The sequence below is a fragment of the Pseudorca crassidens genome, chromosome 19 (genome assembly GCF_039906515.1).
Source record: "Pseudorca crassidens isolate mPseCra1 chromosome 19, mPseCra1.hap1, whole genome shotgun sequence".
In the NCBI taxonomy this organism is placed as follows: Eukaryota; Metazoa; Chordata; class Mammalia; order Artiodactyla; family Delphinidae; genus Pseudorca; species Pseudorca crassidens.
The window spans coordinates 9,771,013-9,798,415 of NC_090314.1; the positions used below are offsets into that span (position 1 = coordinate 9,771,013).

The 27,403-nt window shown below is 49.6% G+C and overlaps 1 protein-coding gene across 1 annotated transcript in view; it reads left to right on the forward strand.

Annotated features, from left to right (window-relative positions):
• The window catches only part of GAS7 (growth arrest specific 7), a 201,071-nt gene that overhangs the window by 110,465 nt on the left and 63,203 nt on the right, over positions 1 to 27,403 (forward strand). Inside the window, exon 2 of the mRNA XM_067715525.1 lies at positions 10,030 to 10,150. Coding sequence (XP_067571626.1) covers positions 10,030 to 10,150 — 121 coding nt within the window. The remainder of the gene's footprint in view (positions 1 to 10,029; positions 10,151 to 27,403) is intronic.

Below are 27,403 nucleotides of genomic sequence, written 5' to 3' on the forward strand. Positions count from 1 at the left end.
GGCCCATGCAGGAATGCGTGCCGGGCCCACGTAGAAACCACTCTCCACCCTCTACTGCTTGGCCCCCAGACACTTCAAGGCCATGAAGTGGCCTCTGAACCAGGAGGGTTCATTCATCCAACGCTTTCTTGTCATTCGCAGTATCACTTGCAAAGCTTTTCTTCCATCCTTGCCCCGCTGGAGACCCCGTGGTTTCCAGTTGAGCAAGTTTTCCTGCTAGGGTTGACTTCCTGTATCCCTGCATGGGCTACATTGTAATTGTGTTAATCAAAATTCCTGGTTCACCAGATCACTCCCTTCCTTTTCACGGTCAGAAAATACAGAGTTTATTGTTCTGTGTCCTCTGCCTGTTCAGTCCTAAGAAACATGCCCAGTGAGTTGACTGGCCCCCAGGGAGGCACTGGGGGGCTTGCTGATGGATATTCAGAGTGGCCAGGACTCTCGCTGACTCTTCAGGAGCCAGACACGCCTGCAGTGCTCAAAGCAGTTCAGCCTCCAGGCCCAGGGCTGACGGCTTTGTAGGTGCCGGGAGAAAACCCCCATGGCACTGATGTCCACCTCTCGGAGTGGATACCAGTGGCAGCCAGGCTTCCTCTAGCAGCGTCATGGATGGAGGACAGTGCTGGAGCCAGTGGGGGGATTGCGAAAGGTCGCTGCTACAGGCAAGGAAAAGCAAGGCAGACGCCCATGGAGAACGGGGCTGGCGAGTCCAGGTGCGTCACCCTCTGGCCACTGGTAGATATCACCCTGGGAGCTTCTTGGGGATGGGGTGGGTACAGGTCTGGCGTGATCAAGCGGGGGAGTCCAGCCAGAGGGATGTGAAAGTTACCCCATCCATCCATCCATCCATCCATCCATCCATCCATCCATCCATCCATCCATTCATCTACCTACTCTGAGCAATGAGGCCTGAGGACACTTGGGTATCAGGTTTAGAAGAGTCCTGGGGGCTTTTGCATTTAAGTGATTAGAGCCTGGTTCGGAAATTTCCTTTAAAATGGACTCAAAGACACAACATTGTAAATCAACTATACTTCAGTAAAAAATTATTTTAAAAAAAAAGTAAATGTGGTGCAATAAAATAAAATAAAATGGACTCAGAGAAGCAGCCCTGCCAACCAGGTGATTTCAGTAAGAGGGGTGTGAGTATACTCATGGAGGGTTCTGGCAAAACCTCTGACGAGTCGGTCACATTTACTGAGAAACTCTGCACGTAGAGAAGTGGAAGGGAGAAAGACATCCTGCGGCTCTGTGGCTCCTGACTGGTAAAAGCTAGAGGTGAGCCTTATGGTTTGACCCCCTTTCACACGGGGTCCAACCAGAGTGGATCAAGGGAAGCAGAAAAGCTCAGACTCAGGCTGGGCAGCAGTGACAGTCTTCTCTGAGTGCTGAGCCCGGCTCTGGCTTTGAGGGTTTCCAAAGGCAAACAGAGGAACAAATGAGATCTTCTAGAAGCCCTGGGTTCCTGAGCTTTCCCTCATCCAGCAAAGTGCTTTGGGCCCACCCTGTCCGCCTTCATGGATTTCAGGGCTCAGGGCTCCCTGTGGAAGAAGGTTTGTGGTCTCCAGGGACCCTTCCCTTCTGCCGTGGTCCCTCTGGCTGGAAACCCGTCCTTCTCTAGAAAATAGAGGAGGGCAAATACCAGATGCCAGAGGATGGTAGCGAATTGCGCAGGTACCTGAAAGTCTTGGCAGGAGGGAGGAGAGGAAGAAGGGGACTTTCTTTATCAGGATGGGAAGGGAGAGTGGGATTCTGCTTCCTTTCTCTCGGTGTCCACAATTTTTTTCTCCTACCTCCTGATCTTTTCTAGTATTTTCTGGAATTTTTGATCTGGGGTTTTTTTTTTTTTTTTTTTTTTACACTATGTATTGAGAATAGTCATCCTTACACATGTTCTGTAACTAGGTTTACGATGATTATTTACACATTTTTTATAAGCTGCTTTCAGTGTTCAGCCCTGGTCCTTTTTACCTCGAGGCCTTCATTCTTCACCTGTAATTGTTTTAATCTTTCAGGCAGTTGGAGTACATCTTTCAAGCACTTGATTGGTAAATATCCTGAACCCTTGTCCGTAGAGCGGTGTATTTCGATCGATTTCACTCATGAAAGACAGCTGTGGCCACATAGAATGGGCTTAACATTTTCTGCCTAGCGGTCCAGGGGTGTCTTTGGAAATGTGGTCACAGAAGAGCCAAGAGCAGCTTCATTTATGCTCCCTTATCAGAGACACCCTCCTCCCACTTAAAGGGTTGTAGGACTTTATCCTTTCTTTGCTGTGTAAATGTATTGTTAGAGGGTGTCAGCTTGTTGTTGGGCTTTTAAAACCCATTTTGCCTGGAGCAGTGCGGGACCTTCCTTTGTGTCTCTTCCAGCTGAGGGAAGTTTTCTTCCCTGGGGCCCCCCCCAATCAACCTATGTTTATAGTTTCTTTTCTGCTACGGCTTTTGTTCTAGTTTCTTCTTCAGGAACACCTAGCATCTCTTCTGTCGATTCCGTTTTCATGTTTTCCCATTTCCTTTGCATTCTGGGAAAAAAATTCTTCAGTTTGTTTTGTACATAACTGACTTTTTTTTTCTCGCTACAATACTGATTTTATATTCTATTGCAACCAATGTGGATATTCCTTTTATCACTACCTTTTAAATTTCCCTACAGTTTTGAGCACATCCTGTCCTTTTTTTATATCATTTTTTTAAACCAGCTTGCCTTTTTTCCATTAGTTCGTTCTCTCCTTATGACTTTGGCGTTTGTATAATAGATGCTGTATCTTCCTGTCCTCTTTTGAGGTTGCTAAATGGTTTCCTGGAATTTTTCTTCTGGAGACCAGATGAGCTCATGAGTAGACGTTTGTGCTGCTCCTGAGGCGTCTGGATGCTGTTCCTCAATTTAAGTTCTGCACTTCAAGAAACACTGTATTATCTTGTGTCCCCCACCTCCCTGTACTCAAAGTTGAACAGTCCGTTCAGTCAGTCCATGAAGAGCTGGGATTTGTTCACAGGTGGGGCACATGCATTGCTTGGACAGCCATTCTCTGTTTACTTGTTTGGGGAAATAGCCTCTCAAATCTGTTAGAAGCCCAGTTTCTATTACAATTCCCAGTTTCCATCCATGCATCCATCCATCCAGTATTCTGGGTACTGAGCTGAGACTAAGAACAAGATGGACATGGCCTTGCCTTCCTGAATCTTACACGCTGCTTCTCTGTTGTGTGGCCCCTCCTCCTCCCCCTCCTCTTCCTCTGCCTTGTGGCTGGGTCTCCAAATCTCTCACCCCTAGAAGAACATGAAGATGCTGTCAATGCCCATCCTCTTCCTACCAGCCTATGAAACTACTTGGGAGGACTACATTTCCCAGAATGCACTGTGCTGTTGTCATGGGTCCCCTCCTTCCTCCCCAGCTATTTTCTCTCAGTCACTCTCCATGGATAGAAAGGCTGCCAGAGCCACAGAGAACAATACTTTCACCTGTGAGACAGAGGAGAAGTGCTCAGTATTCTTGTGGACACAGACCCTGAGGCTGGCGGCATCGGTGTGGGAAGTGGGGCCCGGCTTCATGCCTTCTCTCTTACCCTGTAGCCAGAGATGATCTTTCCTTGGGTAGCTCTTCCCAGCTCTGTCTGGGAATCTCTCCACCCTGAACAGGTGTCCGCAGAAAGGTGTAGGGTGGACGTGACTCTCCAGTCTCCAGCCCCGCTGGGTCTTGGGCTTCTTTTTTTTTGGTCTTTTGTTTCTTTGTTTGTCTTAAGTTTATTTATTTTTGGCTGCGTTGAGTCTTCATTTTAGGCTTATCTCTAGTTGAGGCGAGCTGGGGCTACCCTTTGTTGAGGTACACGGGCTTCTCATTGTGGTGGCTTCTCTTGTTGTGAAGCACGGGCTCTAGGTGTGCGGGCTTCAGTAGTTGTGGCAGGTGGTCTCAGTAGTTGTGGCACACGGGCTTCAGTAGTTGTGGCTCGCGGGCTCTAGAGCACAGGCTCAGTAGTAGTGGCGCACGGGCTTAGTTGCTCCGCGGCATGTGGGATCTTCCCGGACCAGGGCTCGAACCCGTGTCCCCTGCATTGGCAGGCGGATTCTTAACCACTGCGCCACCAGGGAAGCCCCAGGTCTTGGGCTTCTTGGTGGCGCCCTTGCAACCCTGTCCCTATTTGGTTGACCCATATTGAGTGACAGTGGAAGCCGCTTCTGGCCTCCGGGTCGGGGACTGCTCAGCGCGCATCTGTAACAAACTGGTTCCCGGGGGCTGATGGCTCCCAGGCACACCTGGCCACGCCCTGGCTGCTCCCCGGTGTCCCAGCTGGCTGGGCCGTTGGGAAGGGAGAACTTGCTGGCGAGTTCTTTATGGAGATGCCTTCAGGCGCTGCCAGTCACGGCACCGGACTCATTAGCAGTCATTGCCATGGCAACGGGTCTGCCAGAAAGTGGCTCGTTAGGCTGACAACTTCAGCGCTGTTATATATAGATCTGGGTGTGGGGGAGGGGGGCTGTGAGGGCCGTGGAAATGCCTTTCTTTAGCGCTCCTATTGCTTCTGGGTTTGGGGTGTGAGAAGACGCGGAATGGGGGGACCTTAAAACCGTCCGATCCGGCTGCAAAATCAAGTGTCTGACGGCCCCCCATTACCAACGGCAAGTACCGTTTGCTCACACCTGCGGAAAGGTAAGAACCAGGTGCTTCCGGAAGTCTCCTAAGGGGCAAGGAGTCCTGGGTTGAACTTGAAGAAACTGGGGGGCGTCTGAGTGTGGGGTTCGTACTGCCTGGAGGCTACAGAGGCAAGATAAGATCTCTTAGAATAGTCTATCTGAAGGGTCTGGGCTACGGGACAGGAGTGTCTTCTTTATAAGTAAGGCAGCCAAACACTGTCTTTTTATAAATTATTAATTTTCTGTTCCCAGTTTTGATCTCAGAAGTGATGTTTTCTCTCCATCCCTCCTTCTAAAGAAAGCTGCAGACCATCTCTTCTGAGTTCATTGAGCATGAGATTTAAGGGTACATGTTAAAAAGCAGCTTTCTAGGCTCAAGGTTGATTGTGGAGTCAGAGCCCCGGAATCTGCACTTTAACCCACATCGCTGGTGACGGACGGGGTGTCCCAGGGACCACACTTTGAGAAACACCACGGTAGGGGGATTTGTGTTTAATCTCTAGGTGACTTCCCTTTGTCTGCTCTTATTTTCCGCCTCCGAGGAGGGGATCAGTAGCCATCATTAAGAGGAAAATTTCTTTGGTTGTGTTGTTCTATGTAGGGAGACAAGGAAGTCAGCCCACAGATGGGGAACGTGACTGGTTGGACGTGGGTGGTGATATTTCTGCACGTCTCCTGGGAAGGCATATGCTCGTTTGGAGACCGTGAGACAGGCAGGAGAAGCAGACCTGAGTTGCCATCCTCCTTGCCCGGGTGCTGGGATGTCAGGTGGTCCAGGTGAAGATACAGAGCTGATCACAGACAGCTGGGGAGAGATGAGCTGAGGGTAACTAGGATTTGGGTAACTGGGTAGAAACAAAGCTAATATTTTTAACTGGTTTCACCAATTAATTAACTGTGCAGTGTTGGGTGAGATATTAAACTCTGTGAGTCTCAGATTCCTCCTTTTAAAATGGGAAAAAAATGGCATCTCTGTGGCAGGCTTGTGGTAATGATTAGAGACGAGTTTGTGAAGCACCTGGCCCAGTCCTTGGTGCACTGTAAACATTTGGTGAAAGTCATTATCAATGAGCGCAAATGGGATCTGAGCTCAGATGTTTCTTGAGGACCTTCTAGACTAGGGTTCTGAAGTGGTCTAGAAATTCTCGATGTTCCATAGGAGATAGGGTGAGTGAGTAGGTGCACACGTGCCTCCATTTTGGGGGCAGAAGAGCCATAGTTTTCTTTAGATTCTCAGAGGATGGGCTGTCATATACAGTTGAAGAGGTTGTTTACTCAACAAGGGGACCCAGATTGGGGGGGGGGGGAGTCAGGGACAGCTGAAACCCAGCCTTGCACTCGGGTCTGGCCCATCTGGGGAAGAGGCAGCATTTTCTCATTCCCACAAAGCAGTCCTGTGCATGAGGTTAAGAATTTCTTAGTTGGAAGAAACTGGCTTCATCTCCCCCGATTCACACTCCTTCAGCTCATGTTCATTGTAGGTGGGGCCCCCAACCTCACCCCTCACCCCTGCTTCTAGTTCCTATTCCCATGGGAAAGAGCTGCTGAAATGGAAGGGGAGAAGCCACAGGACGAGGGAAGGCAAGGGAAGGATTTAAGTTGGAAGGAAACTAATTAGAAGAATAGGTTTGGCAGAGACCTTAATTACTGGGTAGTTACTCACGCTGAATCCTCTTGTTGGCTGTGGGGCAGCTCTCCCAGGAGGCCTGCCCCTCCATGACCATGAGGAATGAGGTAATGGTGGTGGTTTGGGCCTCTTAGATGAGGGCCTGCAGGTGGGAAGGCCAACTCTGTGTGTGTGTGTGTGTGTGTGTGTGTGTGTGTGTGTGTGTGTGTGTGTGTGTGTGAAAATACACCTAACATAAAATTTACCGTCAGTGACATTTATACCTTCACAGTTTTGTGCAACCATCACCACTGTCTAGTTCCAGAACATTCTCATCACCCCAAAAAGGAATCCCTGTCCCCATTTCCCCCTCCCTCCAGCCCCTGGCAACCACGAATCTGCTTTCCGTCTCTACGGACTTTTCTGTCCTGGATGTTTCACATCAGTGAGCTTGTACGATATGTGGTGGGGTTTTGTGTCCAGCTTACCTCATGCAGCATGATTTCAGGGTTCATCTGTGTTGTAGTGTGTATCAGTACTTCATTCCTTTGCATGGCTGAATATTCCTTTTTATGGACACACCACATTTCGTTGGTCCGTTCAGCAGTTGACGGACACTTGGGTTGTTTCTACCTGTCGGTAATTGTAGATAATGCTGCTGTGAACATGTGCGTACCAATTCTGTGTTGGAGTGTTGTTTTCAGTTCTCTTGGGGACGTAGCCAGCTGTCTGCACGTCTTTTTTTTTTTTAATATTTATTTATTTAGTTGGCTGCTCTGGGTCTTAGATGCGGCACGTGGGATCTTCATTGCCTCATGTGGGCTCTTAGTTGTGTCATGCATGTGGGATCTAGTTCCCTGACCAGGGATTGAACCCGGGCCCCCTGCATTGGGAGCACGGAGTCTTAACCACTGGACCACCAGGGAAGTCCCTGTCCACGTGTCTTTGACTCCTGACTTACTACAGGCCAGCCAACGGGAGGAACTTCTTTCTGGAAGAGGGGAGAAAACAAGGGGACTGTGGCTGCCTGGGGGGCAGGGCGGAGGCAGAACACAGTCAGATGGTGGGCAGAGCGGGGCCCTGTGGCCATGCTGGAGGGGATGTGGAGACCTCTTTGCCACGTTGGCCAAATTAGGAAATTGGCTGAGTTGGCCCGGGTGCCCCCCTCCCCTCTTTCAGCACCTCTTGGCCCTTCTGGGCTCAGCATCAGGGATGCCTCCCCCAGGTACCTTCCAAAGGGTCCTGCGTTTCCCGGACGGGGGAGACCTCAGAGCCATCGTGGCCCCTACCTGGCCATCAGTGTCCTCAGACGGAAACCCGGGCTTCTTCTGACCCTACAGAGTTAGGCAGGTTAACCAGTCATTCTAAAGAGAAGAGCACCATGCAGCTGTGGAGACAGGACAGATGTCACTGGTGCTATTTCACAAGGGGGACCCAGAGGGGCGGAAGGTTCGGTCCACGCTCTCCACCAGCCCAGCTAAGGAGAGGTCTTTTCACCAGAGTATGTGAGTCGGCATCGTGACCCAGTGGCCTCCCCTGCAGGGTCTGTGTTTGCCTTCTAAGCTGAGGAGTCCTGGAAACAGAAACCTCAGAGGAGGGACTGTTAACGGGGACATTTCAGCCGCAGTGATGGGGCAGGTGGGGCGGAGGCCGGGTGTGTGACCCTGAACTTCACGTTATGGGGGGCAGAGGCTGTGTGAAGCCTGGTCTTGCTCCGCCTTGAACGGCCCCCCATTCCGCTGGGAACGCCCATTGGGCACAACTGGTGACAGGCACTGTCCTAGGTGGCCAGTTTGTTATTAATCTCCACGGCATCTGCCACAACTGGGCTGATGTTTCACAGATGTGGCAATAGACACAGCTGGTTGAGTCACTTCCCCAGGTCACGTGGCAGCTCAGGGGCCGTGTCAGGATTGAGTGAGCCTGAGGCGGGCTGGTTTTCACGGTGCTTCTGGGTCCCTCTCTCCTCTGCAACCTCTTTCTGGCCACGTCCGTCTCTGAGCCTTGGTTAATACCTCTTAACAATGTCTCATTTCTTACCAGGTTATTTAGACAAGCTGAAATCTGGCCTTCCCTTCTTGGATGCTCTAAGTTACCTGAACTCAAGCAGAAGCAACCTGGTTCTATTGATAGAATGTTCCTCTCTTCAGCCAACCTCCTGAGCTCCCCGCTCGTATTTTACTCCCAACTCCGCTCAGCCAGAATGTCTGTCTCCTGCCTGTGGGATATGTTATCCACACAGACACTGTACTCAGCACAGGGCTTGCATGTGTTTCGACCGCCTTCCAATCTGCAAGAGGCCGGAGCAGTGTCTGGACGCCTAGGTAAACGTGCACAGCGGTGTGCCTGGGCTCAGTGGACATGCTCTGCTGGTGAGGAGGCCTCCTGGCTGCTCTCTGGCCCCTGGTAGTTCTTTTAGAAGCCAGCGCACGGAATCAGAGAGGAGCCGTAAGCTAACAGGTGTGGGAGACAGAAGCGATCGGGGCGTGGGGGAAAGCTTTTGGTTAAATTGTGAAAATTCATAATGAAACATACACCGCCGTTACTCAGAGGGCCATAGGGTGACTGTGTTTACCGAAGTCCCAGGAGAAGCTAGGATTGATCCCATCCCGCTGAGGGTGTGCAGGGCACCGCAGGAAGCAGAAGCACGTGGCTTTGCAGCTTCAGAAAAGCTGAGAGGAGTCTGGGAGCTGTGTGTCTCTACTGCTCACTTTCAATCTCTTATCTTCCTAAGCGGTGGTCATCAGTGATCAGAACCTGCCTCCGTGGGCATGGCTGGGGGATGCTGAGGGCACTTAGGAGCTGACGCGGTTTAATATGTCTGAACAGGGTCCAGCTTTGTTAAGAAATTCACAGCACCTCTCCTCGTGTGGCTGGAATTCTGATTTTAGTCAATTTACTTTCTTCACAAGGAACAGCAATTGTATGACGGGCTAACTTGGACCTTCTTATTTTTCAATGTTCTTTAGCTAACAACTTTTGCTTTTGTGTTTATTGAAGAAAATTTAGATGAGAGAGAGAAGCAGAAAGAAAAGAATAAAAATTCCCCAGAACCCCACCACCACAGATCGCCTCTGTTGTAGCCTTTGTGTCTGCATCTTGTTTTTCTGTTCTATGCTTTTTCTCTGATTTTTTTTTTCAAAGTACTGCCGTGCATAGTTTAAAGAATTAAACCGCACATCAGTGCGTACGATAGAAAGGAAGTCTGTTTCGACTCAGATTCCCAGCTCTCTTTGCGAGAGTGATTTGGACACTTGACTAGAAAAACCCCACCTAGATCGTCATTGATTCCTGGCTTTATTATGGAAGGTTGAACATCTCGCTCTGCTGAGACTTGCATTCATTACTCCTGGTCAGTTCCCACAGCAGGCCCTGGGCCTTGTCTGCTGCTGTATTTGGTGGTCCTGAGGATTTTCAGATTCCACAGTGGGAGCTGGAGAGTGACCCGCCTCCTCCAGGCAGGTGTAGCGACCCTGTGAGTGGTTTTCTGGGGGCCCGGGAGGAGAAAGCCCAGCTCTTGTGTTAACTGATGGGCATCTCCCCCGTCCTCTGGGGGGTGCTGTCCCTTCTGCGGTGGTTCTGAAAATCAAGGGCTGCTCACACCTCACGCTCAGGCAATCCCCGACATCACACCTGCAGCCCGTAACCTCCCCCAGGGAGGCCCGTGGGCCACACGCCCCCGCCAGTGTCGAGCCACTCCAGGGAGACTCCATCTGCCTCTGACTTCCTGGTCGAAAGACAGTTGCAAAAATGCCACATGTGTGTGACCTTCTCTGTCTTCCTCCACAGAAGCCGGGAATGGTCCCCCCTCCACCGGGAGAGGAAAGCCAGACCGTTGTCCTTCCACCAGGCTGGCAGAGCTACTTGTCCCCTCAGGGCCGGCGCTACTATGTCAACACGGCCACCAATGGTGAGTCCCGCTCTGGGCAGCGTCCTGCGCCAGCCCCGGGGTCCTGTCCGTCTGGAGGGGTGGTTCTCTCCTCCCTCCTTCACCTCCTGGGCTTTAGACTTTTCCTCCCAAAATCTACCTCAGAGGCTGCAGGGGAATCTTGCCTTCTTCACAGGGCTGGGTGGCAGGGGGCTGAGCCTGGGTGGGGAAAGCTGCCCTTCAAAGTTGGGGTCATCCTTGGCACCTCACAACCACCCGGCATCTTTGTGGAACCCAGCCTCATGGTCTGGGGCTGTGTTTTCCAAACTGAGATCGCCAGAGGGTCTGCGGTCCACAGCTGGTTTAAATCAAATCAAACAGGTTACGCTACTGCATGATTTCTTGGAACTTGGAATGCGCTGATTGATACCCAAACAAGGGTTATGAGAGTGGGGTTTCCCTAATTACATCACAACGTCGCTCTCTCTTCCCTGAAGTATCTCACTGGCTGGAGTTTCTTAGGATGTTTTCTGGGAAATTCTGGGGCTAGTTATGGATTATTTATTCTAACCGGTAATTAGAGGTTCCCTGTGCATTTCTGAGTTGGGTCAGGACCACAGCTCTTTGCCTCCGATTATTGTAGGCCGCCTGAGCCTTCACAACAACTCCAGGATCCTAGCACGTAGGCTGTAGGATGACCTGCAGGAAGGCTGGAGCAGGGTCATACAAGAAGGAGTGGCGGCATCTATAACGAGGTGGACAGAGCAGTGTACAGGCTGTGGTCTCGGGCTGGGCAGAGCAAAGCCAGCCATCAGCTCTGTCTCTTGACCCCAGGGAAACTGCCACCAGAGAACGGAGAGGATGGAAACACAGAAAGTTAGATCTGGTGGGAATCACAGATGTGTGTGCCAAGGCAGAACGTGGATTCGGGTAGGATTTCGGCACCTCACTTCCCCCATCTGTGCCTACCTGACTTACGGCTACCTCCTCCCTCCCGACAGCACCATTGATATGGTCTATGTTTATGAACCTGCACTTGGCGGGAGCGGGGTGGGGAACTGGTGACAGGAGAGCCAGCTGCTGTCTAGAGGAAGCAACAGAGAAGGCAGCTGACAGCTGCCACTTGGGGCGTCTGGTTTGTTTATATTGCCTGGCAACCTGGCCTTCCGCTCAAGGAGGGGTGTTCTAGTTGAAGAGGTAACCAGGGGTTTCTAGGAAAAGGGAAGCAGAACTATTTCTGACCATTCTAATCAGAAGCTTCCTCACAATAAGCACAGAGCAGCTTTGTACTGTTATCAGACTTTGAAGTTTCGGAGGTGAGTGTGTTTATGGGCAGTGCCCCATCTGTAAAATGCGGAAGTTGGACCAAATGATCCTGAGATCATCAAGAATTCGGCTCCATTCTTGTCCTGAATTAGCCACTCTGTTGCAAAGGGGCAGAAGGGTAAAAGTAGCTTTCTAAAATCTAACTGATCTTTTAAAAATAGCCGTGTAACAAACAGTCCGTTGCTAGTATATGCTCTCAATCATTTAACTAGCCCTCTCTTTAGTAAGGGCATAGTTAAATCCCATTTTATGTTACCAGGCAGTGTGAATTTCCAATAACTTGCATGTCAAAGAATAGGGTTCTTTTTTCAGCCATTTAAAAATGTAAAAGTCGGGCTTCCCTGGTGGCACAGTGGTTGAGAGTCTGCCTGCCGATGCAGGGGACGCGGGCTCGTGCCCCGGTCCGGGAAGATCCCACATGCCGCGGAGCGGCTGGGCCCGTGCGCCATGGCCGCTGAGCCTGCGCATCCGGAGCCTGTGCTCCGCAACGGGAGAGGCCACAACAGTGAGAGGCCCGCGTACTGGAAAAAAAAAAAAAAAAAAAAATGTAAAAGTCGATCTTAGTTAAGGAGTTCCCGAGCTCTATGATGACATGCATGTGTTGGCCCATGGGCCATATTGGTTGCTGTATTCCTGGCTCCTTGGTCTCGCATTCTAGACACATGCCAGCTTTTTTTTTTTTTAATCAATAATCAAACAATTACATTTACTGTATATATATTATATGTCAAAATGCACTAAATTACCCATAAATAATTTTACTTCGCCTACTCAACAATCCAGTATAACAGTGGTTCTCAATAGGGACAATTTTGCTCACCAGGGGGCAAGTCTGAAAAGAATTTTGATTGTTCCAACTGGGGAATATACTGGCATCTAGTGAGTAGAGGCCAGGGATGCTGATGAATATCCTACAGGGCGCTAGACACATGCCAGTTTTATTCATTCGTTGTTTAATTCATTCTTCATCTGGTTGATTGAATTGTTCAGTCAACAAACACGTGTTGGGCCTCACGTATGTTCCAGGCAGAGTGTTGGATGCTGAGGATATAATAATAAAAAAGAAGGAGCCTCAGCCCTCAAAGTACTTAGCTTCTACTAATGGAAGCAGATTTTATTTTATTTATTTTTATTTTTGGCTGTACTTTTATGTTTTTGGCCATATTTTAAACTTTTGATCCAGCTTGCAGGATCTTAGTTCCCTGACCAGGGATCAAACCTGGGCCCTGACAGTGAAAGCGCCAAGTCCAAACCACTGGACCATCAGGGAATTCCCAGAAGCAGATTTTAAATGAGTCCATATTTGATTGCAGTCGAGAGCAGGGCTGTGAAGGAGGAGTCCACAGTGTTTTGAGAGCATGTCCCAGAGAGACCCTGGGAGGTCAGGGGAGACTTCCTGGAGGAGGAGGTTCCCTTCAGCTGAGATGAGAAGCATGACAACAATATCGGTCATGTTTGGAGGGATCATGCAGACCCTGAACATCACGTTAAAGATTTTGCTTTTTAGTTTTAAGGCACTAGGAAGACCAGATATCTTTCTGATTCTCCTCTGGAATCTTAGCCCCATTTTGTTTGGCTGCTGGACTGCTTTGTAAATTTTTTAATCTGACTGCCTTTCTGCAGGAAGGTGCTTATCAGAGCAGCCTCTCGCTCTTCTCACACCCACGTTTATCTGACCCCTGACTCCTGGAAGCATGTGTCTCCTCACAGCCGGGCCAGCTGCACCCACCTTTCCGCCCCAACTCTTGGATCTCTGCTGCCCTGGGACTCTGGCCAGAATCGCTCGCCACTGTCCAGGAAGCAGACCCCTTCTCGCAGGCACCGTGAGCCGTTTCTTTCTTCTTCTTTCTGTCTGTCCACCTTGCTTCCAAGCTCTCCTGGTCTCCCTTAATCCCTAATCGCTGCTTTTGCAGAGGGCGCTGGGGTACCATAGACGTGCTGTCCCCGTTTTTACACCATGTACAAATGCAAGGAGTTTAAAGCCCAATTTACATTTGTATTACCCTGCTCTGGCTCATCTGCTTATTTTCAAATCCGTTTAGGATTTTCTGCATGGGGACTGTTACAGGGCTGCTGTGCTGGGCTGTGGGGTACAAAATTAAACCAGAGGCCATCTCCGCCTTCAGCGACTGCAGGTGTGATGGAGTCAGAAACACGGAAGCCAATGAGTGTTTCGGGTGTTAACGTGGAAACCTGCAGGCCCAAGGAAGGGGGTCGCCAGCTTTATCTGGGTGTCAGACAGGTATTTGAGAGCAGGGATGCGGGGTCCTTGCCTTGGGCGTTTTCAGCTGCAGTGGCAGCAGGAGCAGAGGGGAGGCAGCAGGGGGAAGGCTGATGTGGCTGGCGTGGGTGAGGAACAGAGAGGGGGGGACTTGGGGGTCTGATCCACTAAAGACCCCAATGGGGCACCGTGAAGAGTTGGGGCTTTGCCCTGTGGGCGTGGAAAGCGATGGAAGCGCTGGCTTGACATCCTCAGAATATTGCGGCGATATTGCTCGTGCAGCAGAGTGATGGGTTATAGGATGGTGAGCAGGAACCTGACAGGCTCGATGAGAAGAGAAGTAATGAGGTCAGCTCCGTGTCTGTAGTGTGGCCGGAGAGGAGGAGATACGATCTGTCAGACGGGGTGTGGCAGGTCCAGGAAAGAAGAACGCACAGATTCCTTTTCTGCCTTGTGTGCCGGAGCTGTTCAGTGAGAACAGGGAACTTGGGAGGAATGGCTTTGGAAGAAAGAAGATGATTCCACATTGAGCATACCGTTCCTTGGGGAACATTCAGGGAGAGATGGGCAGTGTATGTTGGACGGATGGGTCTGTGACTCAGGAGTCGTCATCTGGGCTAAAGATGAGGCGCTGGGGAGCTGTGTGGGTGCACGGCATGGTGGGCAGAGAGCAGGCTGGGTTACACCCCCCACTTGTCCCTTGGTCTGACTCCGTTGTACAGGGACCGACCTGCACAAGCCCAGGTAGCGGCCCAGAACTTGCATTTCATCAGCAGAGAACTGAAATCAGGAGCGTGCAGGAGGTCACCCAGGGCAAGCCTCCAGGGGAAAGAGAGCCCTGCAGAACCACGCTTAAGGGAGGGGCAGAGGGGGCTCGGACAGAATCGTCAGAGATGTGAGGCTTCCAGGAGCAGGCAATGTCCTGAATGGCAAAGGAGAAAAGATTGTCAAGACAGACTGAAATACAGGTCAGATTTATGGTGGGGGAGGGGATATTGTAAGTCTTTGGGGAAAGCACACATTATTTAATAAATGGTGTTGGGCCAGATGGCTCACAGGAAATTTTGTTGGGTAAGTTAATGCAATGACACTATTGTTTTCGTAGAAACTCAGCAAGGCCATCAGAGCATGAGACTTTGGGAGGCATCTTCCTCCCACCCATCTCCCCTTATCTCCTCACGGTTTATGGCTCTCTGGGGCATTTTGTCGGGCAGGGTGGTACTGAGCTCAGGCCCCAGGGTTCTGGTATCAGGAAATTGCTTGTGCTGCAGTGCTCCGTTCTACCCAAAGTTGACTCTATTGCCAAAAATGAGAGTGTGTTTAGTTTCTGGTTATTGAGCTATTATCAGTAGCCAGCCTATTCAGGGACCTAAGCTAGTGTTAAGCGGGACCTCTTATTTGCATAACAAATAACTGCATTTCAAGAAAACAGCACAAAGTTGTTTTGTTCCGTTTATCATTGGAAGCCCAGATATGCACATTTAATCACTTAACAGGGTCAGAGATATTCAGGTCTTCTTTTTGGAGAGATGCTGGCTTTTTAGATATTATTTAAGATATATTTTTACTATTTGGACCTCGAAGGGATATTTCAAGCCAGTAACGAAGGCCAAGCTTAGTTTTGCTTAGTGTATGAGTCAGTATTTTATCTCTTACATAGATTAATCTTTATATACTTTAAATCTGAGAGTTTCATTTATCTGTCTTTCATTTCTAAAGAAAGAGGATCATTTGAAGAGGGTGCCTTAGTCCTGTTTCCCCGAGAAAGCAGAGCCTGAGGCAAGGATTAAGTGTTAACACCTTATTTGGGAGGTATAAGCCCAGAATGGTGAGGGTGGGTGAGGGGGGAAGAGAGGCAAAGGAAGATGCTGGCTAGCCTTGACAGTGAACTGACAGCCAGCGGGTTGCTCAGCAAGTGTGTTCGCTTCTCTGGAACCAGGTTTGCAGAGAGGAGTCATGCCTTTGAGTAGTCCACGGGAGAGCAGAGGTGTTTTATCTGCTCCCCTCCTTCTCATCTCCTGTTTCCCACTGGCCACGCTTCTCTGCTTGGAGAGCCATTTCCCCCCACTTTGGGGTGTAGCATCTGACCCCCAGCAGCCTCTTGGAAAGCCTTATTCCACGCCCACAGAGTGATGCTTCAGCCAAGCCCAAGGCGATGGTCAGTGGAGCGTGGGTGAGGTACCCACCAAAATAGGAGGAGGCAGTCGATGGAAATGTGAGTAAGAGCCCAATGTCTGTCCCAGCCTGGAGGCTCCTGTCCCACTGTGTGCTGGGCTGTACATCTCTCTCCGCTGTCAGGCCTTGATGACTTGATTATTTACAGGGTTTCGGTGGCCGATGACTTTTACTCAGTCATCCTAGGGGGAACCTTACAAATCATTGAACACAGCAGTTGGCAGTCTACAGCCCTTGGGCCAAATTCAGCTTGCAGCCTGTTTCTGTAAATAGAGTTTAATTGGAACACAGGCGTGCTCTTTTCTTTTCTTTTTTTTTTAATATATATTTATTTTAATTTTTGGCTGCGTTGGGTCTTTGTTGCTGTGCGGGTCTCGTTGTGGTGAGCAGGGGCTACTCTTCGTTGCGGTACGTGGGCTTCTCATTGCCGTGGCTTCTCCTGCTGCAGAGCACGGGCTCTAGGCGTGCGGGCTCCAGAGCGCAGCCTCAGTAGTTCTGGCTCGTGGGCTCTAGAGCACAGGCTCAGTAGTTGTGGCACAGGGGCTTAGTTGCTCTGCAGCATGTGGGATCTTCCCGAACCAGGGCTCGAACCCACGTCCCCTGCATTGGCAGGTGGACTCTTAACCACTGCACCACCAGGGAAGCCCCTCTTTTATTTCCTTATTGCCTAAGGCTGCTATTGCCCAAAGATGGCAGAGTTGAGTAGGGTCCATATAGCTCACAAAACCAAAAATGTTTACTCTCCGGCCTTTAAAAGAAAAAGTTTGATGATCCCCAGCCTAACAGATAGAACCCGTTCATTTTACACACGAGGAAGGGAGTCCCCCATGGGGTAAAGGGACTCAGTTAAAGTTACCTGCCCATTCAAAGACCAAGCTATGCTTGGATCCCCTGTCTTCTAATCTTTTCCTTTTTACCTCAGTATACAGGAGGATGGGCATGGGGGAGGGCAGTGACTTAATTTGCAATAAGGATAACTGAGTACATGGATTAGTAGCAAAAACAATCCGAGATAACTTTTATTTTTAAGGGAAACACAACTATCTTCTGAGAGCATCAACTGAAACCCAGGAGAGCTGGGAACTGTTTTTAAGCTCTTTTGACAAAGAATTCATATGTATAAATGTTTTATTATGTTTGTGAGCCAAACGTGGAGGATTAAACCAGGATTTGAGCTTTTGGATTCATTTACCAAATAATAGGCACTTTTCTTGATTTCTGGTTTTAATTTTTCTTTAAATGAGTAGATTCCCATCTAACTTTATTACAGCAGGAGCTAATGTGAGTTTCTGGATAAGTTTTCCAGTAGAACCCTTTTTAAAAGCATTCCTTGAGCTTCTCTTTGTTACAAATAATTGGAATACTTGAGAGAGCAGCCCTGATAATTAGCAGTTAATAAAAGTTGCCCTGAGAAACTTCTGCACCCAAAAACATCAGTCTGTTTTCATCTGTCCATCTGTGTTGAACAAATGTGAGACTAAAACGATGCTTTTATTTGGCACATTCAGTTGATTGAAATAGGTGTGTGTGTGTGTGTGTGCGCGCGTGTGTGCGTGCGTGTGTGTTCATGTTTTTTATTTTAGCTGTATTATTTTTCTTTCATGGACTCTTTCTTAATGGGAAGCTGTGAGCCCTTAAATCTTACTATTCATCTGTTTCCGTGGGGTTGCGTTTTTCCCTTCCAGAGAATTCATTTTAATCTGTAATATTAAGGTAACATTTCAGTACACATCTCTCATTTCTCAGCAGTTTTTAAGCAGTTTTAAATTCTCCTGGAATTTTGGCAGGTGCGAGGTGGGTTAGAGAGTCATTCACGCTGCCAGGAAGTTGAAGTCCCATAAAAATCAAAACACAAAGCAGACAGAATTTTATTGTTTGCTAGTGTTACTTTGAAAAAGACAACTTATTGGTCAACAGTGTAAGAACTTTCCTCATTGGATGTTAGGTGGGGTCTCCAGTTAGCAGCAAGTGGTTCAGATCTGGAATAAAATAGAATGTATGGCATAGGACCCAGCAGTTCCACTCCTAGATATCTACCCAAGAGAACTGAAAACGTGTCCACACAAAAATTTATACATGAATGTTCATAGCAGCATTATTCATGATGGCCAGAAACAACCCAAACGTCCATCAGCGAATGAGTGGATAAACAAAATGTGGTCTGGGAATTCCCTGGCGGTCCAGCGATTAGGACTCCATGCTCTTACCCACGAGGGCCTGCGTTCAATCCCTGATTGGGGAACTAAGATCCCACAAGCTGCTCGGTGTGGGCCCCCCCCCCACCAAAATTAATATCCGAAACAAAATGTGGTCTGTCCCTGCAATGGGAAGTTATTCAACGATAAAAAGGAAGCAAGTACTAATGGATACATGCAACATGCATGGGTGAACCTTGAAAATATCGTGCTAAGTGAAAGAAGCCACACACACAAAGCCATATGTTGTGTGATTCCATTTATATAAAATGCTTAGAACAGGCAAATCCATAGACCCAGATAGTAGATTCGTGGTTCCAGGGACTGGGGAGAAGGGGTGACTTCTCACGGGTAAGGGGTGTCCTTTTGAGGTGATGAAAATGTTCTAAAATTAGATAGTGTTGGTGGTTGCACATCTCTGTGAATATACTAAAAACCCCTGTAATGTATGCTTTTAGAGAGTGAGTTTCATGGTATATGAGTTATATCACAATAAAAACAGGCATATAGAGGTAGGTGGGTGAGTTGGTGACTTTCCTGGTGTCCTTCTAGAACAAGTCCTTTGATGCTTCAGTTGGGCATTCCTTCTGCCCGATTCCCAAACTTTGGTGGGCATTGAAGCACATGGGGAGTTTGTTTAAAAATATTGACACACAGGTCCTGCCGCAGACCTACTGAATTGGAATCTACTATTTGGAGCGAGTAAAAATTTCTGCTTTATATCTTTAATTGTTTTCTGATAGTCACCACCTATTTTTGATGTCTAAGGAGACAACCAGATTGATGATGGCATGGTCAGTGGATCAAATATTCTGACGCTGAAGAGTCCATTGAAATCCAGTTTTTCTCTTGTGGACATTCAATGAGAAAATACAATTTTCTTCGAACAAGTAAACGTGCATTATAGTCCCAAGGTTAAATAAATGGTTTATGGTTATATAACCATAAACCATTGTCGTTAAAGTAGAATCTCGCGGAAAAACGACTTGAAGACAAATAACTCAATCTTACAGTGACAGGATATAGAATGAGAATAAAATACCAAGAAAGGCCCTTCACCTGGCTTGTGTTTATGCTTTTGTGTTGTCAGGGTAGCAGACTTGCAGATATCTCTAGCCTTTATTCTTGTCTACATAACAGGATGTAGTGGCAGTTCTTATCATTTCACAGCTTTTGAGTCAATAGCTCAAAAAACATTTTTTTTTGAATCTCAGTATTTTTGCCATTAAAAAAATAAAAGACGTATGAACTCTGGTTTCAACTTTGTTTCTAGCTGCAACTAAGTCAAAGGCTTTGGGGCTTCTACTGTTTTCATTTTCCCATTCTCTGTGGCACTCTGACATCTAGACATCTGAACACCATCCTTGCCTTCAAGGAACTTGGAGTCTAGTGAAAGAGTTCTAGGCCTTGGAGATGTAAGAAAGCTGTAAAGTTTTTCTTCCTTCATATTTCTCTTCTCTGGAGAACGTTATCCCGGAATGTCCTAGCTGGCCTCTGCTTTGCTTAGGACATACGTACCAGTGTAGGGTCACCTTGCCCTCATCATCACTTTGCAGAGCCCAGTGGCCTAGTGAGTGTGGTGGGATCGGATCGTATCCAGTGACTAATCCAGCCCTGTCACGCTAGTCCATCCATATAAAGTGGTAGGATCTTTTCCAGGCATTAGATCGACCTGTATTCATTACAGGCCAAGAAAAGTACAAGGTGATCGTGAGCTGTGTATCCATAAGGAATGACGTTTGCTTGGGTTGAACTCTGGTGTGTGATGACTGCATTTCTAGGGCAGTTGTAGTGCCTCTGGTGGCGGTGGGGCAAGGCAGGGTCAGGACCTCTAGATCCAGGTGAGCTGTCCTGCAGAGATTCAGGTAGAGTCGATGTCTCACGGGGGATGGTCTGGAGGCCAGAGGCTGTCCACAGAAGGATTTTATTTTGTGTTCACCATCCTTAAAGATGTTGAATGAGTTGCCAACATTGAAAAATTGGGACATGTTTCATACCCACCCAGATACTTGTCTCCTTTTGAAAAATTGTGAGGTATGGCCGCGTGCGACCCGCCTTCCTGCCTGAACGCCACTGGTGGATCTGAGCAGGTTGCCACCACTCCTGACTTTTCTTCTACTCGAGTCTGCTTCATGCAAGCATCTTACATGTCCAGTGCTTGTGGGGCCTTGAGCTTTGACCTGTGTTTGGACATAGCCTCATGGCTTGACAGCAAGTATTGCAGGGGAAAATTAGCATTAGGCATAAAATCAGGAATCTATTTTATAACTGCACTTGGAAATAAGAGATTATGAAAGGGGACCAGGCAAGAGATGAAAGAATCGGGAGAAAGGACTGACCGGTCCACTTCAGGAAGAACTTTCAGACTCATCCCATACTCTGCCTTATTCCTGGAGCTTTTATGTGCACCCGACCTATTAGTGCAGGAAGCGTTGCCGTTTGGGGGCTTCTGTAAAGCGTGTGTGTGTGCGGGGTGGGGGTGGGGCAGTGGGAGCACGTGGCCGCAGCAGGAAGTTGGGGTCCACAGGGAAGGGCAGTCTGGACAGAGATAGCCATCAATGCTGTTTAAAGAGTTGGGTCCCACGGAGTCGGTGGAACTCCTGGCAAAAATGGAAATTATCCATAGGTTATATTCTGATGAGTGAGTGGGCCAGGACCACGTGAATGGATTATCAAGCCACAAGTGTTTGCTCAATGCCTTCTCTGTGCCCGTCTCTCATTATGCACTTGGATGGCTCCTTGCAGGGGTGGTGTGGGCGAACACAATGCAAATGGCTTCGAGAACGCCTCCCAGTGGAGATGAGATTGTTAAAGGAGACTTTCCTCGTGGGTTGCAGTCCATTTTCTTTCCTGCCTGAACAGACCTCTGCAGGTCCCTTCCGGCCCTAAAATCCTGTGCAACAGGGAGTTGCCACACCGCCGTGCTCCTCACCCACCACTGCTGGGGAACGTGCCTCGTACGGAGAGCTGGCGTGGCGTCCCGGCGATCAGATCTTCACTGTTGGAGGAAGGTCTCGGAGCTGAGGAACAGCCTTTTTGTAATTTCAGTCCAAGAAGGATTCCGGAGTAGGCAGTGCTCTTCCAAGAGGTGTGGGAGGAGGATGGGGTGAGAAGTTAGTGGCGCGGGATGAGTGTTGATTGCGTGCGCTCCCCGGCAGCGGGGCGCTGGGCTGGGCACGGGGCTCTGGGAGCCTCCCCTGAAGGGTCTTGCTGTCCTTGGAAGGTCATGGGCTGGGCCTTGTACCCGGCGGGGCTCCTGGACATTCCTGTGGAGTGATGCGCTGCCCTCTTGCCGGCTGTGCTTATTAGCACCTGTGTACCCAGCCCGAGAAGAAATAGCCCCTGCAATGGGTGAGAGCAGAGGAAGTTACCGAGCGGTCCAGCACAGGGATGGACTGCGCGAAGAACATGCTGGAAGGGGATTCTGCCCCCCGCCCCCTCCCCAGGCATTCAGCCTTAATGGCCCTTGTGGGGATCTAATGGGGATGGGGCGGTCTCGGGGACTGGGGATACTTGGGGTAGGGAGGTCGGAGCAGAAGCAGTTTTCCAACTGGTACAGACGTTTTTCACTGTTTGAACAACCAGTCTGACGGCACTCGTGCTCTGCGTGGCTGCCTGCTGGGACATGTACTAGGGCTGGGGCTTAGTTTTCCCCTGGTCCCTGGTGGTCCAGTTCCTTGCTCCCCCTCTGGGCCCTGCCACAGACCCGGACCCTCTGCTTCTGAATCCCTGGACTCCTCTGTCCAGACTTTCTGTTCCCCAGATCAACTCCATAGGTTAGTGTGACCTCCATCCCTGCCTCCTACTGTTCCCAGCCAGCTGCAGCCTTTTGAACTGTGTCCCCCCCACCCCCCCAAAGGAAGTTTAAGTCCTAACCCCTAGGACCCTTGAATGTGACCTTGGATATAGGGTCTTTGCAGACGATCAGGTTAAGATCCCAGCGCTTGCTGGGCCCTCATCCAATACGTCGGATCCTTACGCAAAGCGTTTTGGACGCAGAGACAGACACACACAGAGGGAAGACGATGTGAAGACACAAAGGGAGCCCATCTATGAGCCACGGAATGACCGAGGCCACCAGAAGCCAGGGAAGAGGCCTAGAGCAGATGCTCACAAGCTCTCAGAAGGAAGCAATCTTGCTGACACCTTGGTCTCAGACTTCCAGCCTCCAGAACTGTGACGCAATACATTTCTGTCGTAGTCGAAGCTGCCTAGTTCGTGGTATTTTGTTAGGGCAGCCCCAGGAAACCAATACATTTCCCACGCCCAGAGTAACATGCCATTGTGGTCTCTTCGGGCACTGCTAAAACAAACAAGCGGTGTTTTGTCCTCCGCAATGCTGTGGACAGGAGCAATCTGTCATCTGTGTCTCAGAACACCTGGCCTACGGGGCAGTTAGCACCAGCAGCAGGAAGGGTGGCCCGCCTTCCTGTTACGTTGCCAACCTATCGCCAGCCGATCAGCGAATGTGAGGTATGAGCTCCGGCTTAGGATAGCTGCCAGGGTACCAGAACGCCAGTAATTCCAAGAGATGTGCGTGCAGGAAAGCTTTAATAGGAGCTGCAGAAAAGAGACACTTGTTTTCTCTTCCCCATTTAAGTGGATTTCCCACTCCTTTTTTTTTTTTTTTAATTGGAGTAGAGTTGATTTACAATGTTGTGTTAGTTTCAGGTGCACAGCGGTGTGAATTGAGACACTTCATGAAGCAGTTGATTTCCCGATACTTGTGAGGCTTCTCTTGAACATACCAGAGAGGACTTGGCTGGAGGTCATGTTCATCTCCGGTTTAAGCCAGATTCTAGGTGCATTCCCAGCAATCCTGGTCTTGAGCCCCCATCTTGAAAAGAGAAGGGTTGGGCTGCTTTGGAAAGCCTTTCAAGCTTTGTATTTCCTAAGGACAGAGCCCTGTGGCCATGCAGACAGGACCCAGCTCCCGGCCACCACCTCCCTCTGTCCCTGATTCCTGCTGCCTGGGGTGCCCTCCACTCTCATGACACACCATTGCATTTAGATGTGGAGGGAGATAACTTGTACGCAGGGGTTCTCCCTGAGCAGTGGGATCAGGGAGGATTTTTATGTTCTCTTTTGACTTTGCCGTTTTCCGGTGTTTTCTCCCTTGGACCTGTATTACTTGTACAAGTAGGTAAAATTAGCTTCTCTGAAATAGAGGAGCGGATGGGAGCTGAGCACCAAGGTTCTCTCTTGCTTCGCCTTCCCCAGCACGACATCCCACCCTCCTCGGTTCCTCTGGAGAGGTGGTCTCGTGTTCTGGGGATCCTTCTGGGGCTGAGATGCACAAACTGGAGCCTGAAAGGCCCCCGGTCTTTTCTCTATGGCACAAAGGAGCATCCAGGAATGCCGGGCCACGTGATCTCTGCCACAGAAGGAGGTGTGTTCTGGGCTGGGAGTCAAGGAGACCCCCATCCCCTCCTCCCCCTCCCTTCTCTTCCTCTCTGCCACGGATAGAGACTTCACTTGCTTTCTGCTGCCGGTATGTAAAATTAACATGTGCTGATGGGGGAGACACTGCAGAAAAGGTACGGAGAGGACAGAACAGGGGCACAGTCTTGGGAAATAGGACAGAAGGGGCCAGGGAGCACACAGTGCTTTTGGACACCGCGTCCCCACCCAGCTGGCTCAACTCTCGTGCACAGAGCGTGAATTCCTCTTACCAGGTGTGCAAATGCGAAGCCTTCTTAGTTAGCGGGCTTTAGGGATGGAGAGGAAATCCTCAAGAGGCGTGCATAACAGCCCAAACATTTGTGGTCCCGGAGGATTTCTTCTTTGCTCTCTCAGAGCATCTGCCCCGTGGGGTTCACTTTTCTCTCTCCGCATCTCTCGGGCCAACTTGACTATTTGCTGCAGTTTTCAGCCAACAACACCCGTTCAGAGGAAAGGAGGTGAGCAGTGGATGCTTTCAAGTCAGGAGTAATTCGTGGCTTGGTTTGATTGTTGTACCTTTCAAAAAAAAAATTATTTTTTATAGCCCTACCTCCAACCGCTGGAGGCAGGGTGAACTGTTGCAGAGAATGCTCTTCGTCCTGTCTTTCTCTCCGTCTGTGGTTCTCAAAGTGGGGTCCCTGGACCAGCAGCGTCAGTATCACCTGGGAATTTGTTAGAAATGCTGTCTCAGGCCCCACCCTGGCCCTCCTGAATCTGACCCTCTGGGGGTGTGCCCTGCAATCTGTGGTTTAACCAGGCCTGCAGGTGAGGCTCATATGCTCTAACGTTGCAGGAGGCTGCCTCTGCCCCCAGCATTTTAGCATTTCCCTAATTGGATGAGGCTTTCAGGCTTCTTTGCAGAGAGGGTTTTCTTTGTTTGCTTTTTTCTTTTTTAAACTTACTCATGCACTTTCCTAAGGAATCTTGTTTCGTTCAGCTCTACCCATTCCTTCCCCATTTTGTGTAGTCTTCTCTACCCGGAATGCCCTTTCTTAATGTTTGAGGAGAGCTCATTTTGCCCAGCATTTCTATACCTGTTTTCCAGTGTTGGTTCTTTGTGCCTCAGGGGCTGGCCGGCCTTCCTCGGGCATCCAGCGGCCTTGGAAGTGCCTTTGCGGCCGCACCTCAGGGAGGTGATTGCCTATTCCTATTTCCCAGAATAACCAGAGCTCTTTCTGACAGTTTCCTCTGGCTTGTGAAAAGCAACACTCTCAGTGATCTTGAGCATTATTTATAAAATGTAAAGTCACGCCTTTTACTGGAAAGTCTTCTAAATCTGGATTAGCAGTGCAGAGCGATTGAAGTCCATAAATGCTGAGTTTCTGAGAAAACAAAACAGAAAGGTGACGTATGGGTGGAAAATACCACTTCGTGGGTAGAGAAGCTTCTGAACCGTTGAGCGGTGTGATTTTTTTCCCAGGAGAAGTTATGGAAGTCCTACTTCAGAAGTCACAATTCAGCTTGGTCACAGAAGGAGATTCCAGATGTGGATCTAATGGCCTTGGGGCTGGCGTTGACCATTACGGGGCAGTGCATGTAGGGGATTGTCCAAGGGCAGGGAGTACCTTGTTATAGGAATAGAAGCCCACCCAAAGTAGCTTATGAAAAAAGGACCTTTATTAGAAGGATATGGGGCATCTCACAGAAGCCCCCGCTTAAGGACCGGAAGGAAAATCAGGCGCGTTGTTTGTCCTGGGTTTCTGGGATCTCCTGATGTCTTATGCCCATTTCTGGGTCTGTTTCATACATATTTTTCTCTGCAGACTTGCCTTTTTTCTTTAGTAGCCAGTTAGCAGAAAATGATCCAGTGGGTGAAAAAAATAGTGTCCTGTCATCTTCATTTGCACTTCTCCAATTTTTTTTTTTTTTTTTTTTTTTTTTTGCGGTACACGGGCCTCTCACCGCTGCGGCCGCTCCCGCTGCAGAACACAGGCTCTGGACGCGCAGGCTCAGCGGCCATGGCTCATGGACCCAGCCGCTCCGCAGCATGTGGGATCTTTCCAGACCGGGGCGCGAACCCACGTCCCCTGCATCGACAGGCGGACTCCCAACCACTGCGCCACCGGGGAAGCCCCACTTCTCCAATTTTGAGTGAGAATCAGCATCTTTTCTTCCTTATTGGTCATCTGCAGTTGTTTTCCTGTGACCCACCTGTACGTTCTGGGCTCTTTTTGGATTGAGCAGCTTGCTTGATGTCTACTTCATACTATGTGAAGGGATTTGGTGACCCGTCTGCTCTCCCTGCCCCTTCTATGTCTTTCTGTTGTCTGTTTATCTTTTTATCTACACACGCGCACACACACACACACACACACACACACGCGCGCGCTCACTCACTCACTCACTCATCTTTAAAGCCAGCCATTGGCAATGTAACTAGACTTGCTTCTGACAGTGCTTTGAATTGAGCCTCCATTCATTCCTCAAACATCTATTGAGTGCCTGCTGTACCGGGGACCAGGGAGACAGAGATACATTTATCTGATACAGTCCCAGCCCTTAGAGCACATCTCTGGGAGGATCGGATTTGAAAGCAGGTGTTACAGCTGACTTAGGATGACCTCATCCAGCTCCCCAGCCGTCAGCTCCCTGAGGGCAGGGATGACGCTGTGAGCTCTCAGAGCCCCTCCCCAGCCTGGTGCCTGTTCACAGGGCTCAGAAAACCTAAATGATGTTGGCGGAGAGCACATAGGGCCATGAGTGTCCCGGGCTTTGATTTGATAAGATTTCCAGCTGAGAATATCCTGATGGCGCTGACCTGTCAGCTCTGTCCCTGCCAACCACCTGGGTCCAGGATTGCATAAAACCCTAAGGACTCAGTTGTGCTAAAGGGTTTGTGACAGTCACTGTAATTCATAAGGCTCCCTCAGACACTAAAATAGATAACAAAGCCGCAAGTCAAAGCAGAGGCTCTTGGGGGCGGATGTTATGAACCTGATATTTTTAGAACATTGGGGTAGACGTGACATTTTGGAGGGTTCCTTAAGTTCCCCTACGTTGCTCTCACACATCTTGCTTCGTACTATGCCTGATCCCGTGTCTGATCGCTCCCCTGGCGTTTTTTTGTCTCATCCAGGTACCTCCCCCTCTGTGGCTGGTTCCCATCATGGTTTACTATGGACTCTACCCGTTTTTCTTACATCTGGTTAACCCCTGAGCCTGCTTGTTAAAATGCTGACTTCTGGGTTCCACCCAAGACCTGCCAAAGCAGAGTCTTCGGGCGCAAGGTCTGGGAATCTGTAGCTTCAGATCGAATGATCCTGAGGAGAGACCAAGTTTGGGAAACAGACCTGGAGCTTTGCTTAATAGCTGTGTTTAGGGTCTGGGTCCTGAGTGTTCAGGCTTTGATGTGATAAGATTTCCTTCTGGGGACCCATCTACAGTTTTCTCAGCCATACAGCAGGGCTTGTAATATCTGTGAGCTGGCAGTCAGCTGCCCATACTTGCTGGCTCAGTGACACGACCCCCTTTTTCCTGTGTTGCATCAGCCCTCATCATTCCCCAGCCCACGTTCAGGGGTTCCCGGTGTGTTTGACCGAGTCCGCACCCTATGAGGAGGTTGGTATGTCGGGGATCCTAAAGGGGTTGAAGGACAGGCTCGGGGTGTTCCAGGCGGACCACCCTCCCTACTAGAATTTCTCTGGGAGCTCCCCACCCTACTCTTGCAGGCCCTTTGTGCCAGCTGGAGCCAGTCCGAAGCTTGACTCAGGCCAATATCCAACGGCCAGGGCACTGACGGGGCTGCTGCTTCATCCATTGGCATCACCAGCCTCTGTATCATCTGTAGAGCGGGCGTCAGGGCCCCTGCCCCGCCTGGATCACAGGGTTGCATAAGGGTTCTGTGGGCTGCTGTGCGGGGACCCCCCTGCAGCTCAGACATGCTAACGAAGACCTTCTAGCATCTCTTCCCCTCAGCCCCCGAGAGGGAGCCGTGCC